Source organism: Mesoplodon densirostris, chromosome 16 (assembly GCF_025265405.1).
Source record: "Mesoplodon densirostris isolate mMesDen1 chromosome 16, mMesDen1 primary haplotype, whole genome shotgun sequence".
Taxonomy (NCBI): domain Eukaryota; kingdom Metazoa; phylum Chordata; class Mammalia; order Artiodactyla; family Ziphiidae; genus Mesoplodon; species Mesoplodon densirostris.
Window position 1 is genome coordinate 50,137,856 of NC_082676.1, and position 15,724 is coordinate 50,153,579.

The window sequence follows — 15,724 nt, forward strand, 5'->3', positions numbered from 1 at the left end:
TTTAGTTAGTCACTAACTTGAAATATATTTGACTCTCTATTACTACCAGTAACAATCTTTATCTTCCTTATTGATTATTGCCATGTACATGAGCCAAACCTTCCTCATAGGCACCCCAAATGGTCTCCAAATCTTTACTCTCTTGGGCCCTTCCCATCAGCTAGAATGCCTTTCCCCTAACTCTTCAGCTTCCAAATCCAAACCCTACCTTAGAAAACAAGCTCAAGTGTTTCCTTTCTTAAAGCCTTCTCTCATCTTCTCAGCCAGCAGCAGTGTTCTCCCTTCTCTCAATTCCCAGAGGACTCTATCACTCCATTCAGGCATTTGAAATTCCCCATCAGCAAATGTCAGTGGGGCTTTAAGAACAATCGTGGCCAGGATCCAACTAGAATTTCAATGAACTAGAATTGGCTGCCATTGCCCCTAATCCTCCAGTAAAAGATTTACACAGAACACCATTGCATTGGTAGCATTTTGGGGAAATGAAAAAAGCAGAGGAACCGTTATAGGGTGCAGTGAATCAGTCACCAAGAGCTGTTGCAGCAAGCCGTGGGCAATGGCTGATGCCCAGAGGAGACGGTGAAGTCAGCTGATGCCTGGGCTAAGTCACAGGGACAAGAGGGTGTCCTCCCCCAGCCCAGGAATCAGAGCTGTTGTGGTGAGCACAGGTAAACACCTGTGATCCTCTCGATGGGGACTCTGGACACTTGACTTGGTTATTAGAAGAAAGGGTGGCCCTGGAAGGCTAAAGAATTCTGGGGGGAAACCACTAAATTCACCAAGAACCAAGCTGAGTTGTTCGTTTCTAATTAATTTTTTTTTTTTTTTGGTCTGCGTTGGGTCTTCATTGCCACACGCGGGCTTTCTCTAGTTGCGGCAAGCGGGGGCTACTCTTTGTTGCGGTGCACAGGCTTCTCATTGAGGTGGCTTCTCTTGTTGCAGAGTACAGGCTCTAGGCGCATGGGCTTCAGTAGTTGTGGCTCGTGGGCTCAGTAGTTGCGGCACGCGGGCTCAGTAGCTCCAAGGCACGTGGGATCTTCCCGGACCAGGGCTCGAACCCATGTCCCCTGCATTGGCAGGCGGATTCTTAACCACTGTGCCACCAGGGAAGTCCCTCTAATTAATTATTAAGCATGAACTGTATTTCTGCAGACCAATGATCCCCAAACTTGGGATAGTTTGGACACCCAAAGTATTTCCAGTTACCTCAAGGAACTTCATGAAAAAAAAAGTTTAAAGTCCAAATAGAATTCATTTCAATTCACTTAGTTTAATAATGAAACGTATCATATAGGAATTTTAGGAGAGTCTGTCTCCAACTAAGTTCTGGCAACAAGGACTTAAGGGAAGTCTAGAGTCTGGAGGGTGAGTTGAGTGAACTTCTCAGGGTCACTTAGTGTGAGATTCAGTTTTCTGGAGGCTACCACTATGCATCAGGCAGAGGGAATTCTGCTGCGCATGGAAGACATTGATTAGTCCATTGTTTAATGCTTCTTATGTACAAATTTCAGAGGTGAATTACAGGAAAAGGATTGATTGGCACTCCCTACACTTCACCGCCACTGGCTTTCTCTGTTTCCCACACACCCGCAGCTCATTCCCACCTCGGGGCCTTTGTATTTGCTCCTTCCCCTGCCTGGAATGCTCTTCCTCCAGAGCCTCGCATGTCAGATCCCATTTCTCATTTTGGTCTCAATCCAAAGGTCACCTGCCCAGAGAGTTCTGCTCCGCCTCCTTAGTCAGCAATCAGAAACTACGGCCCGTGGACCAAACCCAGCCCAACACCTGATTTTGTACAGCCTTCGAGCTTGGTTTTTACATTTTTTAAAATATTTATTTTATTTATTTATTTGGCTGTGCCGGGTCTTAGTTGCAGTTTGTGGGCTCCTTAGTTGAGGCTTGCCAGCTCCTCAGTTGCAGCATTCAAACTCCTAGCTGTGGCATGCATGTGGGATCCAGTTCCCCGATCAGGGATCGAACCCGGGCCCCCTGCATTGGGAGCGCGGAGCCCCAACCACTGTGCCACCAGGGAAGTTCCCGGTTTTTACATTTTTCAATGATTGAGGGAAAATCAGAAGAAGACGAATATTTTCTGACACGTGAAAATCACATGAAATTCAAATGTCAGTGTCCATAAATAAGGTTTTCTTGGGACACAGCCATGCCTATTTATCTGCTGTCTAGAGCTGCTTTTGTGCTACAACATCAGAGTCGGATAGTTGAGACAGAGACTGTAGGGCCACAAAGCCTATAAATTTACTCTGGCCCTTTACAGAAAACACTTGCCAAGCCCTGTTCTAGGCTAAAGCAGTAACCCTTTCCATGGCGTTGATCCCTTTTATTTTCTGCAGAGCAGTTACCGGTATCTGTGTCCTCTCTCTCTATCTATCTCTCTTTATTTACTTGCTTACAAGTTTTCTCCACCTACTCTCCCACAATAAAATTATAGCTCCATGAGAACAAAGACTTGGTCTTCTTTTCCTTTGTATCTCCAGTGGCTGACACATAGTAGGCTCTTTTTAGGTGTTTTAAAAGTTTATTCTCTTTACATCACCGACATTAAAGATTCAACAATTTGAAGCTACCTGTGAAATTGTTTGCGTTACGAATCTACATAGCCATTCTCTCTCCTTTTTTTTTCAATTGTAGTAAAATACACGTAACATAAAATTTACCATCTTAACTACTTTTAAGTATACAGTTCGGTGGCATTAAGTACATTCACTTTGCTGTGCAACCAGCACCACCATACATTTCCAGAACTTTTTCATCTTGCAAAACTGGAATTCCGTACTCATTAAATAGTAATTCCCCACTCCTTCCTCCCTCTGGCCCCTGGCAACCACCACTCTACTTTCTGTCTCTATGAATTTCACTACTCTAGAAAATAGTAGGTTTTTAACAAACATCTGCCAAATAAATTACTCCTGACCTATTGCTGCTTCGGTTGCAGGAAGCTTAGCACTAAATTTCTGTGCTTTATTGCCTATATTTTCTTTTTAAAAAAACTATTTTGTCCCACTTTGATACAGATTTTTAACACAGATTTTGAACTTGTAACCTGATTCTAAACGTTTCCATTGAGGGACTTGCCTGGCGGTCCAGTGGTTAAGACTCCTCGCTTCCACTACAGGGTTGGATCCCTGGGACCTAAGATCCCGCATGCTGCGCAGTGCAGCAAGTTTTCATGGAATCTAAGGTGCCATCATTATCTACATTCCACTAAGAAACTAAACTTGGACACGGTGTTGATTGTAAGATACAGGTGATGCCGATTTCAGAGACTTCAGCGTGTGAAAAGTGCACTGATGAAATGGGGTATGTGGTTTTTCCATAAACCACATCAAGCACTTTTTAGAAGCTGAGGGAGCTAAAAATCTTAAGTGGCAACGAAATCAAATCCCTATCTTCAGAGATGAAGCATCACTTTTAAGGATGGACTCCCCCTAAAAAGTGTTCCCACCTCAAAGCCTGGGCTCACCAGTGCCATTGGAGGATGTCTGCAAAATCCCAGTCATCCAGGAGTAGAGAGCCCTCTGGGAATGGGCCGAGGTTTGGTCGTAGAGATCTTTGAACACCACAGACCTGCATGACATAAACATGGGTGTCAATTAAGGAACAAATATGAAGGCCTTCAGGCAGGGTCCAAACAACAAAAGTATACAAAGCTATCTTTGGTTAAAAGCCCTTCCCACTCCCTTGCTATATATGTAGCTATTTTCCTGTTTCTCCTCTTCCCATCACAATTAAATACCTTCCAAAGACTGTTCTCCACTTCCTCACCACCAGGTCCTTTTTTTTTTTTTCATAACAGTTTTATTCAGATATAACTTATACCACACAAAGTATACAACTCAATGATTTTCAGTATATTCACAGACTTGTACAACCATCACCACAATCAATTTTAGAATCCTTCAAGTACCTCAAAAAGAAACCTCCTACCTTTTAACTATCACCTCAGAACGTCTAGTCATCCCAACTCCTAGAAACTACTAATCTACTTTCTATCTTTATAGATATACTTCTTCTGGATATTTCGGATAAATGCAATCACATAATATGTCACTTTTGTATCTGGCCTCTTTCACTTGGCATGATGATTTCAAGCTTCAAGCATGTTGGAACATGTATCAGTAATTCATTTTTTATGGCCAAATTCTATTCCGTTGTTTGTTTATCTGTTCATCAGTTGATGGACACTTGGGTTGTTTCCCCCTTTTGTCTATTATAAATAATGCTGCTGTAAACATTCATGTGTAAGTGTTTGTGTGACGCATTTCATGTTTCTTGGGAATAGACCCAGGAGTGGAATTGCTGGGTTAGATGGCAACTCTATGCTTAGCCTTTTGAGGAACTCCAGACTATTTTCCAAAGTAGCTGTACCACTTTACTTTCTCACCAACAGTGTGTGAGGGTTCTGATTTCTCCACGTCATTGTCAACACTTGTTATTATCTGACATTTTGATTACAGATATCCTGATGGGTGTAAAGTGTCTTGGTCACTTTTTAAGCCACTGACATCTGGTTTCTTCATCACCACACCACTCCTTGTGGCCCAAGTCCTGAACGACCTCCTTGTCACCATACCCAGCAGTCCCATTTGGTCCAAATATGACTTGACCTTTCACAGCATTTCACACTGATCACCCCTCCAGTTCATACCTGCAAAATAGCTGAGTCTCCTCATCCTGGAAGACTTCCCTCACCTCCACCCACCACCACTGAAAATCAATTCACCAAATGACCCATCTGCCCTTTTCTAAGCTTAAAGTTTATCCTCACCACTCTCCCAGTCATTTCATATGTGAAGAGGAAAACTTTCCCTTAAATCTATCTTAATATCTTCTTGCCGCGTATCTTTCTTTTCTTCTTCTCCTCTCTTCCACCTTCTCCTCGGTTGTTTTTTTTTTTTCCCTCTTTCTCCTCTTCTCCTGGTCTTATTCTTCCTCTTTTTCTTTCTCTCTCTTTCTCTCTCTCTGTCTTTTTTGGGTTGTTGTTTTGTTTTTCAGAACAGCACAGAACGTGAAAGGGACAGGAGATAGATATAATTCTGAAAAAACGATGTTTACGTTATTTAAGGGAAAGCTTGCCCATTTGTAAAAATGCTGTCTCTATCATTCCCTAGCAGTCTGACCTAGGGCAAGTTATACAATCTCTCTGTGCCTCAGTTTCCTCATTTGAAGAATGGGGGGTGGGCTTAATGACATCATCCTCACAAGGAGAAGGGGACGGGAGGGTAGAGTAGGAAAAGGTCAAAACAGGTTCAGGGCTTCCCTGGTGGCGCAGTGGTTGAGAGTCCGCCTGCCGATGCAGGGGACACGGGTTCGTGCCCTGGTCCAGGAAGATCCCACATGTCGCGGAGTGGCTGGGCCCGTGAGCCATGGCCGCTGAGCCTGCGCATCCGGAGCCTGTGCTCCGCAACGGGAGAGGCCACAACAGTGAGAGGCCCGCGTACAGCAAAAAAAAAAAAAAAAAAAAAAAAAAAAAAAAAAAAACTGAGATTCAGAAGAACTGGCTTGAGTTCAAATTAGGTTGTTACAAAATATTGAGTATAGTACCCTGAGCTATACAGTAAGTCCTTGTTGGTTATCTTTTTTATATACAGTAGTGTGTATCATATTTACTTTTTTTTAAAAAAATTCATTTATTTATTTTTGGCTGCATTGGGTCTTCATTGCTGTGTGCGGGCTTTCTCTAGTTGTGGCGAGCAGGGGCTACTCCTTGCTGCGGTGCACAGGATTCTCACTGCAGTGGCTTCTCTTGTTGCAGAGCACAGGCACACGGGCTTCAGTAGTTGCAGCACGTGGGCTCAGTAGTTGTGGCTCGTGGGCTCTAGAGCACAGGCCCAGTAGTTGTGGGATACAGGCTTAGCTGCTCTGCGGCATGTGGGATCTTCCCGGACCAGGGATCAGACCCATGTCCCCTGCATTGGCAGGCGGATTCTTAACCACTGCGCCACCAGGGAAGTCCCAAATTTACTTTTAAAATAGATATTTTAAAGTAAATAGAATGAATCTATTTTTAAAAAACACAAACTAATAATAATACAGGTGGTATATAGGTATGGAAAAATTGTGAGGATGATACCAGAATGACTAAAATTTGGGAGACTCTGGTTTTTTTTGTTTGTTTTTTTGTGTGTGTGGTATGCGGGCCTCTCACTGTTGTGGCCTCTCCCGTTGCGGAGCACAGGCTCCGGACGCGCAGGCCCAGCAGCCATGGCTCACAGGCCCAGCCGCTCCGCAGCGTGTGGGATCTTCCCAGACCGGGGAACGAACCCGGTCCCCTGTATCGGCAGGCAGACTCTCAACCACTGTGCCACCAGGGAAGGCCGGGAGACCCTGTTTTAATCAAACCATCTCTAAACTGACCTCGAACATTAACCTGTCCCCACCTGCCTTCTCCTCTCCCTCATGCGTTACCTCCTTGACTTCTCAGGACAGACTCTGGGGGGCAGGAGGACACTCACAAGTTCTTGAAGGCATCTTCACGCAGGTCCCGGGGGAGCTTCTCTGTGATATCCGGCTGGAGTAAGTGGCCTGCAGAGCCCCTTAGCACCCTGCCCAGGATCTCCACACACTCCAGGGGGTTCAGAATCTGGAAACATCTCTCCAGTGTGATGAGAAACAGGCTGCGGTTCACGCCCGGGCTCTGCAAGGCTTGTTTCCGAATCTCTCCCAAGTCCACAGTGATGTCATCCAGCTCCTACAGGAATGATATAAGTTAGGCTTGTCTTGAGAGCTGCCTCTTGATTTGGAAACATTGGGAGAGACCACACTTAGCAGCAGTGGTGAAATTCAGGACCACTATTAAACACCATTCTGCTATGTCAAACCTTCTAGACCTTTCCATCACCTAAAGAACAAAGTCAAGGCCTTCACCTGCTTCACCCACACTAGGCACCTTGTCATTCTCCAGATACACGATGACTGTCACACCTCAGGCCCTTGCTCTAACTGGCATCCCCTCTCCACCTCCTTCTCCCAGAGAAATCCAGCTGATCCTTTAAGGCCAACCTCAGCTGTCATTTCATTGGTGAAGTCTTCTCTGATGTCCTACTTAAGTCAAGTCAAATCTCCCTCCGCTCTGGGCTCCCAACAGCATCTTGAACCAAACTCCATGATGCATTAGAGATGCTTATGGGCCTATCTTTCCTCCAAGCCAGTGGATCTCAATCTTGGCTGCACATCAGAATCACTAGGGAGGTGATCCCCAGCACCACTATATAGAGTCTGGTTTAACTGGTCTCTGGTGGAGCCCTGGCATCTGATTCCAGTGTGTAGCTGAGGTTGAGCCAGGAAAGTGCTGGGGCCCAAGCCATGTGCCTAGTGGGATGCCTAGTACCTAGAAGACATTGAGAAATAGCCTGTTAGAATGAACGAATGAATGAATCTTTTGAACCACAGACCCCAGGAATGCTGACAGGGTGTAGGTACAATCAGACTGGACACGACTCTGTCCTTCACCCAACACACCCTCCAAAAATAACAACCATAAGGCTTCCCTGGTGGCGCAGTGGTTGAGAGTCCGCCTGCTGATGCGGGGGACATGGGTTCGTGCCCCGGTCCGGGAAGATCCCACATGCCGCGGAGCGGCTGGGCCCGTGAGCCATGGCCGCTGAGCCTGTGCATCCGGAGCCTGTGCTCCGCAACGGGAGGGGCCGCAGCGGCGAGAGGCCCGCGTACCGCAAAAATAAATAAATAAATAAATAAATAAAAATAATAAAATAAAATAACAACCACAATTTACTGCCTATGGACTACACTCCAGGCACTGTGTCAAGAACGGAGCAAGCATGCATCACCTCCTGTAATTCTCACAACAGTCCTATAGGTTAAGCCCCATAGATCTGCGGGTCAGACATTCCTAGGTTCAAATGCCAGGCCCTCCACTTACATGTGTGTGTCCTTGAGCAAATCACTTATCTTTTTTAAGTCTCAGTTTCTTCCTCTTGAATGAAGATAAAATCAGTGTCTACCTCCTAGATTTATATAAGAATTGAAGGAGATAAGGAAGGGAGGGTGCCTGGTACCTAGTGAACACTCAGCAAACATTACATGCTATAATTAACTCAATATTACAGGTGATGAGAACAAAAGAGAGACTAGTTAATCAGGCCAAACCTGCATGAAGCTGGGATCTGAAACAAGTGTACTGAGTCCAAGCCCACACCTCTCACCACGCCCATGTGTTTCCTAACTTCCGTCATTCCCGGCTGGGGCCAAACAGTGCAGCAGCTAAGAGTGTAACTTAGGGGTTATTGGGCAGGGTCTGTGGATAGTATTAGGGCATCTGTGAACACTGGGGGGAAACTGCATCCTCCTTTTCACTGCCATGGAATTGGTCCCTGGCATCTCCTTCAGGGATGAACGTAGGCAGCAAGCCAGCAAGGTGGCAGGAGAACCTTTGATGTGTCATCACCAGAAATCACAAACACTTTCATAACTCACTACCATTGTTGCAAATGTCTTGAAATCTCGCTTACACTCAACACTTCCTCAAAATTACAGAAACTATTAGACCCGCCACTAAATCTTGTTGTTGGATGTGTTAAAGAAGCACATAAACTACTGTACCCTTAACTTTGTCTTATGTATTTTGATAAATGTATTTCAATAGAATAGGCTTCCTTTGTCATCCATTGTATTTCAGTTTATACATTTTAACACATTATTCTGAGATGGAGCCCACGGGCTTCCCAGATCCCAGAGGGCTCACAGCTAGAGTCAGGAGCCCAGGTTCCCACCTCAGATTTGCCACTTTCAAGCTGTGTAACCCGAGGTTACTTAACTCAACCTCTCCAAGCCTGTTTCCTCATCTGAATATTGAAATGGTAAGAGTCTATCTATCCTAATTTCAGAAGGTCCTGGAGACAATTCAATAGGTCCAGGTTTGTTAAACCCTTAGAACGGTGTTGGCAAATATGGCCCACAGGTCAAATCTGACCCACTGCCTGTTTTTGCAAATAAAGTTTAATTGGAACACATCCACACCCATGCATTGACCTGCCATCCACGGCTGCTTTGATGCTTCAGCGGCAGAGCTGAGTAGTTCTGACAGAGATTGTATGGCCTGCAAAGCCTAAAATGTTTACTATCCGGCCCTTTACAGAAACAGGTGCTGATCATTCTCTCAAAATAATACCCGACACACAGTAAACATTGATCAGTATCATTTTCAAAGACCACCATCCTCATTTTTGCCATATCTTTGCATTGCCTTTACTATTATTTAGTTCATATTTTTACTTTAAACTGACTCTTTTTAAAACTTAAATTCATTTCAAAAGGAAACATTACATCTCCACCAAACTCACAGTTTTTTTTTTTTGCGGTACGCGGGCCTCTCACTGTTGTGGCCTCTCCAGTTGCGGAGCACAGGCTCTGGACGCGCAGGCTCAGCGGCCATGGCTCACGGGCCCAGCCGCTCCGCGGCATGTGGGATCTTCCCGGACCGAGGCACGAACCCGCGTCCCCTGCATCGGCAGGCGGACTCTCAACCACTGCGCCACCAGGGAAGCCCAACTCACAGTTTTGATGTGCATTTTAATAACAGACATCAAAATAAGTTTATGATTATTAAAATGTTTAAATTCCCTTTGGAAAACACTGCTCCACAATCAACTGTCTCTGGAAAAAAAAAACACCTCTACACCTCACCTTTCTGATTCCAAGGGTTCTCTGGGTCTCAAAGGCCTTTTCTTTGCTCTTACATTACCAACCTCATTTTGTGGAAATTTGTTTTTTGTCTCCCTGGACCATAAGCTCCTTGAGGGCAGAGACAGTCTTTCATCTCTGAATCCAGTGTCCCTTGGTGCACAGTAATCATTCACGGATGTTTATGAAGCCAAACTACTGGGACTCCTCAGTACCCCTCATTTCTTAGTACTCATAAGCATATGACTCATAAGGCTCTTCATTTGAACTTTGGAGAAAGTTAAGAGAGGAAACCTAGGTCTCAGGGAGTTTGCAGAAGGAGAAGGAGGGAGGAAGAGATAAAGAAGGGCCCAGGCCTGAGTGAGGCTCAATTCCATTCAACTCGACAAACACCAACTGGCCCTGGACGTCCTCTGCTCCCAGGATGCCAAGGGAGCCTCACCAAGCGGTCCTTCTTGTCTTCTAAGAGACATTTCATGGCAGTGTGGAATTGCTGAGCATCAGTTCCCCTCAGGTCCTCCAGCAGTTTCCAGGGCTGGTACAAATATTGTTCCAGGTGGTTTTCCATGACTGCCTGGATATGGAACGTTAGGAGAGTCCGTGAGGACAGGACAGGAGCACATGGTCAGCACCACGGCCAGCAGCCCAGCCAGGCCACCTAATTCCCTGCAGGGACCGCAAGCTGGCAGCCTGCACACGTTTGGTTGAATTGGCTCCAAAATTTTTTATGAGCTGCTAACATTTAAAATTCATGGAATGCCTCACAAAAATCCAAATTTCCAGCTTCTCTTGGAAACCACAAAGATGTGGCAACGCTGGGCATACATCTCCTTCTGTGTAATAATCAACAGGCAGAGGGACAGCTGCTCACTGTAATTACTCTTCCGGCTCACCACCCTCTAGGCAGCTGATTTCCCCATGGCCTGCCTGGTCCCTGCAGGTGATTGAGGTTTCAAGTCCAGGGCAGCTGGCCTCTACTTGGAAAGTTTTCTACTTCCAGATGGGCACTGCTCAAACCCTCTCCCATGCTCCAAGCCCCCCAGCACAGGAGCAAACTTCAGGCAGCATGAACTCCCTGTGGCACCCCCTCCAGGGTGAGGGGCAGAGGCCAGCAGCCTCTCCTGAAAGAGATTTCCTCTGCTATCTGGGGACTTCTTTTCTAAATCTTCCTTAAATAGAGGTGCTCTAGAAAGGCAGCATAGTGTGACATCATGGACAAAAGGTGAGCTCTAGCACCAGATAACCTGTGTGCAAATCCCCACCTTGTCACTTACTAGTTGTACGGCCTCGGGCAAATTCCTTAACTAGGATGGTTAGATGAAATACAACAGGCCCAGTTAAATTTGACTTGCAGATAAACGAATAGTTTTTTAGCATAAGTATATCCCAAATATTGCATGGGACATACTTACACTAAAAAATGTATTCGTTGATCATCTGCAAGTCATATTTAACTGGGAAACCTGTATTCTTATTTGATAAATGGGCAACAGTATCCCTGGGTCTCAGTTTTCTCCGCTGAAAGGTAGGGACAATAGTCAAACTTACTATGTAAGTAAGAATTAATCCTAGGTCATGAGGAGTAAGTGATTATGTAAAGTGTTCTCAATAAGTGCCAGCCATTATTCTCTGCCCTGAATGAGTTGAATAATTGTTTACTCAATGTCTCTCCCCTTAGAATGAAAGGCCCACGTGGGTAGTAATGTGACTGCCTGTTCTTCTGAGTCTCCAGTGTCTAGAACTGTGCCTGGCAGAGAATAGAGGCTGGATAAGTAGACACTAAATGAATAAATGAATATACAAATAGGAAGAGAGGTAGTATAGCTCCTAATCAGGTTAAAATATACACATTTTATGAGAAATCCTACTGCTAGAGAGAAAGGGGCAGGCATCACTTCTCTTTAGATTGCACAGATGAACAGGGCGAAGAAAGGAGATGCCATGAGGCCACCAGCCACCTCCACCTAGTGGGTGTCCTGGTAAATGGATAACAACCAGGCTTCTGAGTGTCGTTCTCACATGAATGTTGGTTGACACTTTCATCTTCACTATAAGGTAAGTAAAAAGCGAAACAACAAAGACGTATGTCAGAACTTCATTCGTCAATGACATGACTTCTTTGACTTCTTTGCTGAATCAAATAATAGTCTTTGAAATCTGAAAGAATATTGTCTCAATTTTCTGTGCTATTCACAGTGTATTGGTAAAGGCAAAACAAAACGCCCTGGGCTACTGATTAGGCTAATGAGGCACGTGCTGGCCAATTCACCGCAGTCCCCACCATGCCCTATTGTTCCCCAAGGCAAATATCCACTGCCATCCATTTACATGTTTGTGCTACTGTTTTTCTTCTAGTAGAGTTAAAAGGGAAGAAAAATATTTCTTGGACCCATGATTGAGAGACTGATAATTATACCCAAAGGTCCACTCTCTTGTAATTATTTTAGGAACAGAATCCCATAAGTTTTAGCTGGGTACATGGTCTCTCATCTTGCTCCTCTGCAGTAAGATGTGACTGTGGACTGTGAGCCAATGAAACGTGAGCAGGAAGAAGTGTGCAACTTGCAGGTCACATCCTTAAAGAGAAGTTGTTCAGCTTTCACTTCCTCTTTCCCACCACACCCTCTCTGGGTTGGAGAATGGATGTGCTGTTTCAATCATGTGGGCAGCCACTCCCTAGATGATGACAAAGCAACAAGACAGAAGGAACCCAGGCCCCTCGATGGCCTTTTGAAGTAGAGCTGTCGCTCCTCTCTGGACCTCCCACCTAGCCCTGGACTATTATATGAGATAGAAATAAACTAAGTTGTTTGAGCTGCTGTAATCTATGGTCTCTTTGTTAGAGTAGCTCAGCCTATACTCTAATACCAGTCCATGACCTTGGACCACTACCGATCTGTGGCCCCACAGGAACAAAGTCGCACAGCAGGAGGTGAGCGGTGGGGCAAGCATGCAAAGCTTCATCTGTATTTACAGCCGCTCCCCATCACTCGCATTACCGCCTGAGCTCCGCCTCCTGTCAGCATTATGGTGAATTCTATACTTACTTCATTATATATTACAATGTAATAATAACAGAAATAAAGTGCACGATAAATGTAATGCACTTGAATCATCCCGAAACCATCCCCCCGATCACAATCCATGGAAAAACTGTCTTCCATCAAACCGGTCCCTGGTGCCAAAAAGGTTGGGGACCGCTGCTCTAATACACCACGTCTCCATCAAAAGTGGAAAAATGAAAGAGAGACAAAGGAGTTTATATCATGTTTCAAAAAACACTGGAGAGAACACATTTCTTTGTGGAAGTGAAGACTAGCTCTCCACCTAGCCCACTTCACTGACTTACCTGGCCCCTGAGTTTGCAACCCCTGAGCACTGAGAGCGGAACATAGGGATAGGTCTCAGATACACACCTGCAGGCTGGGGATGGTGAAGGCAACGTTCCGTGAATTCAGATAGGCCAGGACTCTGTGGGACAGGTCTGCCATCCACTCATGGGAGCTTCAGTTGAAGACAGACAGGAGAAGGTCATGGTGACAGGCTCGCCTAGGATGAGCAGTTCCTCTACTAGCTGAGTGCTCAGGGGACCGAGGTTCAGAAAGCACAATGAAGATGGGCTGGGATGCTAGGAACTCTGTGCTTAGAGGTAGGAGATGTGTTTCCTTGGCACAGTGAGAGGGAGTTTCCAATTCTAGGAATCAGCCTGCATACCAGTCTCTCAAAGACAATGATCAATCTGGAGCTGTGTGCTATATTCTAAATCCCATAACAATCCACTCAGATTAATAATCCAAACAGATTGACTTGGAAAGGTGTCCTGACTATATCAAGTTTAAAAAACAGATGCTTTGTATACCATGAGAGGCTGGAATAGCATAGTTAGGATGGTAGGCTCGAAACCTGGGTTTGAATCCTGGCTCTACCACTGAACTGTATGGCCTTAGGCAGTTTACTGAATTTTCCTGTGCCTCGGTTTCCCTTTCTATGTAATACAGCTAACAGCTGTGAGAATTAAATTTGTTCACACTTGTAAAGTGCTTAAAACATTGCCCAACACATAGAAAATGCACACCTTCATTCATAACAGCCAAAAATTGGAAACAACTCAAATATCCAACAACAGGTGAAATGTTAAACAGATGGTATACCCATTCAATGGAATGCCACTCATCCAGACAAAGGGAATCAGTTGGACCTTTGCCTTCAGCTGTGATGGAATAATTGGCAGTAGATAAATCTTCCTGCCTTAAACAATTAGAAGGCCTTTTATAATCACATTTTTTATAGATACATAGACAGATGGATAGACAGATAGATAGATAAAGAATTTTAGCCTGAAAGAATATATCCAAAACTATCAACTGGAGTTACCTTAGGGAGAAGACTGTTTATGGGGATCTTTTACTTTAATATAATTGAGTCCTCCTGTCATGGGGCCCCAAGGCTCCCATTTCTCCTTCATAGTACTTGTTATATCAGAATTATCTGTTAATATTTGTCTTTCCACAAGACTATCTAGTGCCCTGCTCCACACCCCTGGTATCTAACACCAGCCTGTACACAGAATATAAAGTGACAGTGAGAGCAAAGTAACAGTGAGTCCTGGAGCCAGGCTGCTGGATACACACCCCAGCTCTACCATTTCCCAGCTGTGTGACCTTAAATCACCTCCCTGGGCCTCAGTTTCATTATTCTGTCCAATGGGGTAACAATAGGGCCTACTTGGGTGGGAGGAGGGGGAGGCTTGGGAAGATTACATGTGTTTTTATGCATAAAAGCACTTAGAATAGTACCTGCTACATAGTAAGCAGTCAGTAAATGTTAGCTCTTGTGCTAGAGCAGAGGGGGCCAAAATTGTGTTGAACAAATGTATCTATTCTAAAACACCTGTGCATTGGGTGATATTTTTTGTAATGAGTACATTTTACTTTTTATAGTTAAGAGACTTCCATTAAGAATTTTTATTAAAAATCTATTCCATCCCTTCCCCTCCCCTTTAGGATGAGTTACCTTTGAAACTGTATGAGATCCAGCAATGCTACAATGGAAATAAAATGAAAAGACAACTTAAAAAGGAATCATTCCAGAGAGATCACAGGCGCATTCTGTTTGAAATTCTTAGAAGCAACAAGCAGGGACAGCGGGGACATTACCATTCAGGTAGCTTCCATCTATTATTTCTTCCTAAAAGGCAAAGAGATAACGTCGAGTATAACATCCAAAAGTTGGCAGCTCCAGTACAGAGGATGTTGCTGAAAATAAAATGGATACTCACCGCCATTTTTTGCAACAAAGGAGGCAAATCTGCAACACAGCCATTGAAAGTATAAATAGAATTGAACTGGATGACCCTCAAAAATACAAATATGTATTAAGAAAAGAGCCCCCGAAAAGGTTACTCGTGAAGGAAATGTTTAGTGAATTTTAATTATACTTGTGAGCATATGTGCCAGTGTGAAAAAACCTTGGTTTGAAAAACTCTTTCAGAATGATCCTGAAAATTCTACACTTATGTGGGTACACACACACACAGGCACGCACACATCCCAAAACACTTTGCGGCATCATGTACCGAAATTGATCTAACCCCACTCCATTCCCTAAGATGTGTGGAAACCATGACAGATGATTCCTCCCTCAGGACTTACCCTGCCGGGAATCTGGAACTCCATGACTTGCCACTCCATGGCTCAGAAAAAGGAACAGCAAAAGAGAGTATGTCCTAGGTTCCTGAGACATTCTCCTGTAGTTAATTCAAGCAAAGAAAAATTCAGGTTTGATTCAGGTTGTATCTGTAAATATTTTTAGGAACATTCAGAAGACAAAAGGGGAAAAAGTAGACCCAGAATTCCTTGAGGTGTTTTTTTTTTTAATTTTAAATTCCATCTACTTTGCTCCATCTAAACCCTATGCTAGTATAAGACACAATCATCTCTCTCCTCAGTCTACAATGGCCTGTTTATATTCTGACATCTACCTCTCATTCCCCTCAATCAAACAAACTGCAGCAGTTAAAAGCATGGATTCTGTTATATCTGACAAAGGACTTATATCTAGAATA

At 44.4% G+C, this 15,724-nt stretch overlaps 1 protein-coding gene across 1 annotated transcript in view; it reads right to left on the reverse strand.

Annotated features, from left to right (window-relative positions):
• The window catches only part of OTOA (otoancorin), a 60,424-nt gene extending 45,022 nt beyond the window's left edge, over window positions 1–15,402 (reverse strand). Inside the window, exons 1-8 of the mRNA XM_060078011.1 lie at window positions 15,312–15,402; window positions 14,939–14,967; window positions 14,817–14,847; window positions 14,674–14,701; window positions 13,077–13,164; window positions 10,103–10,234; window positions 6,474–6,709; window positions 3,482–3,585 (exon numbers count right to left, since the gene is read on the reverse strand). Of these exons, the coding sequence (XP_059933994.1) occupies window positions 3,482–3,585; window positions 6,474–6,709; window positions 10,103–10,234; window positions 13,077–13,164; window positions 14,674–14,701; window positions 14,817–14,847; window positions 14,939–14,967; window positions 15,312–15,402 (739 nt within the window). The remainder of the gene's footprint in view (window positions 1–3,481; window positions 3,586–6,473; window positions 6,710–10,102; window positions 10,235–13,076; window positions 13,165–14,673; window positions 14,702–14,816; window positions 14,848–14,938; window positions 14,968–15,311) is intronic.
• Between the last annotated feature and the right edge of the window lie 322 nt (window positions 15,403–15,724).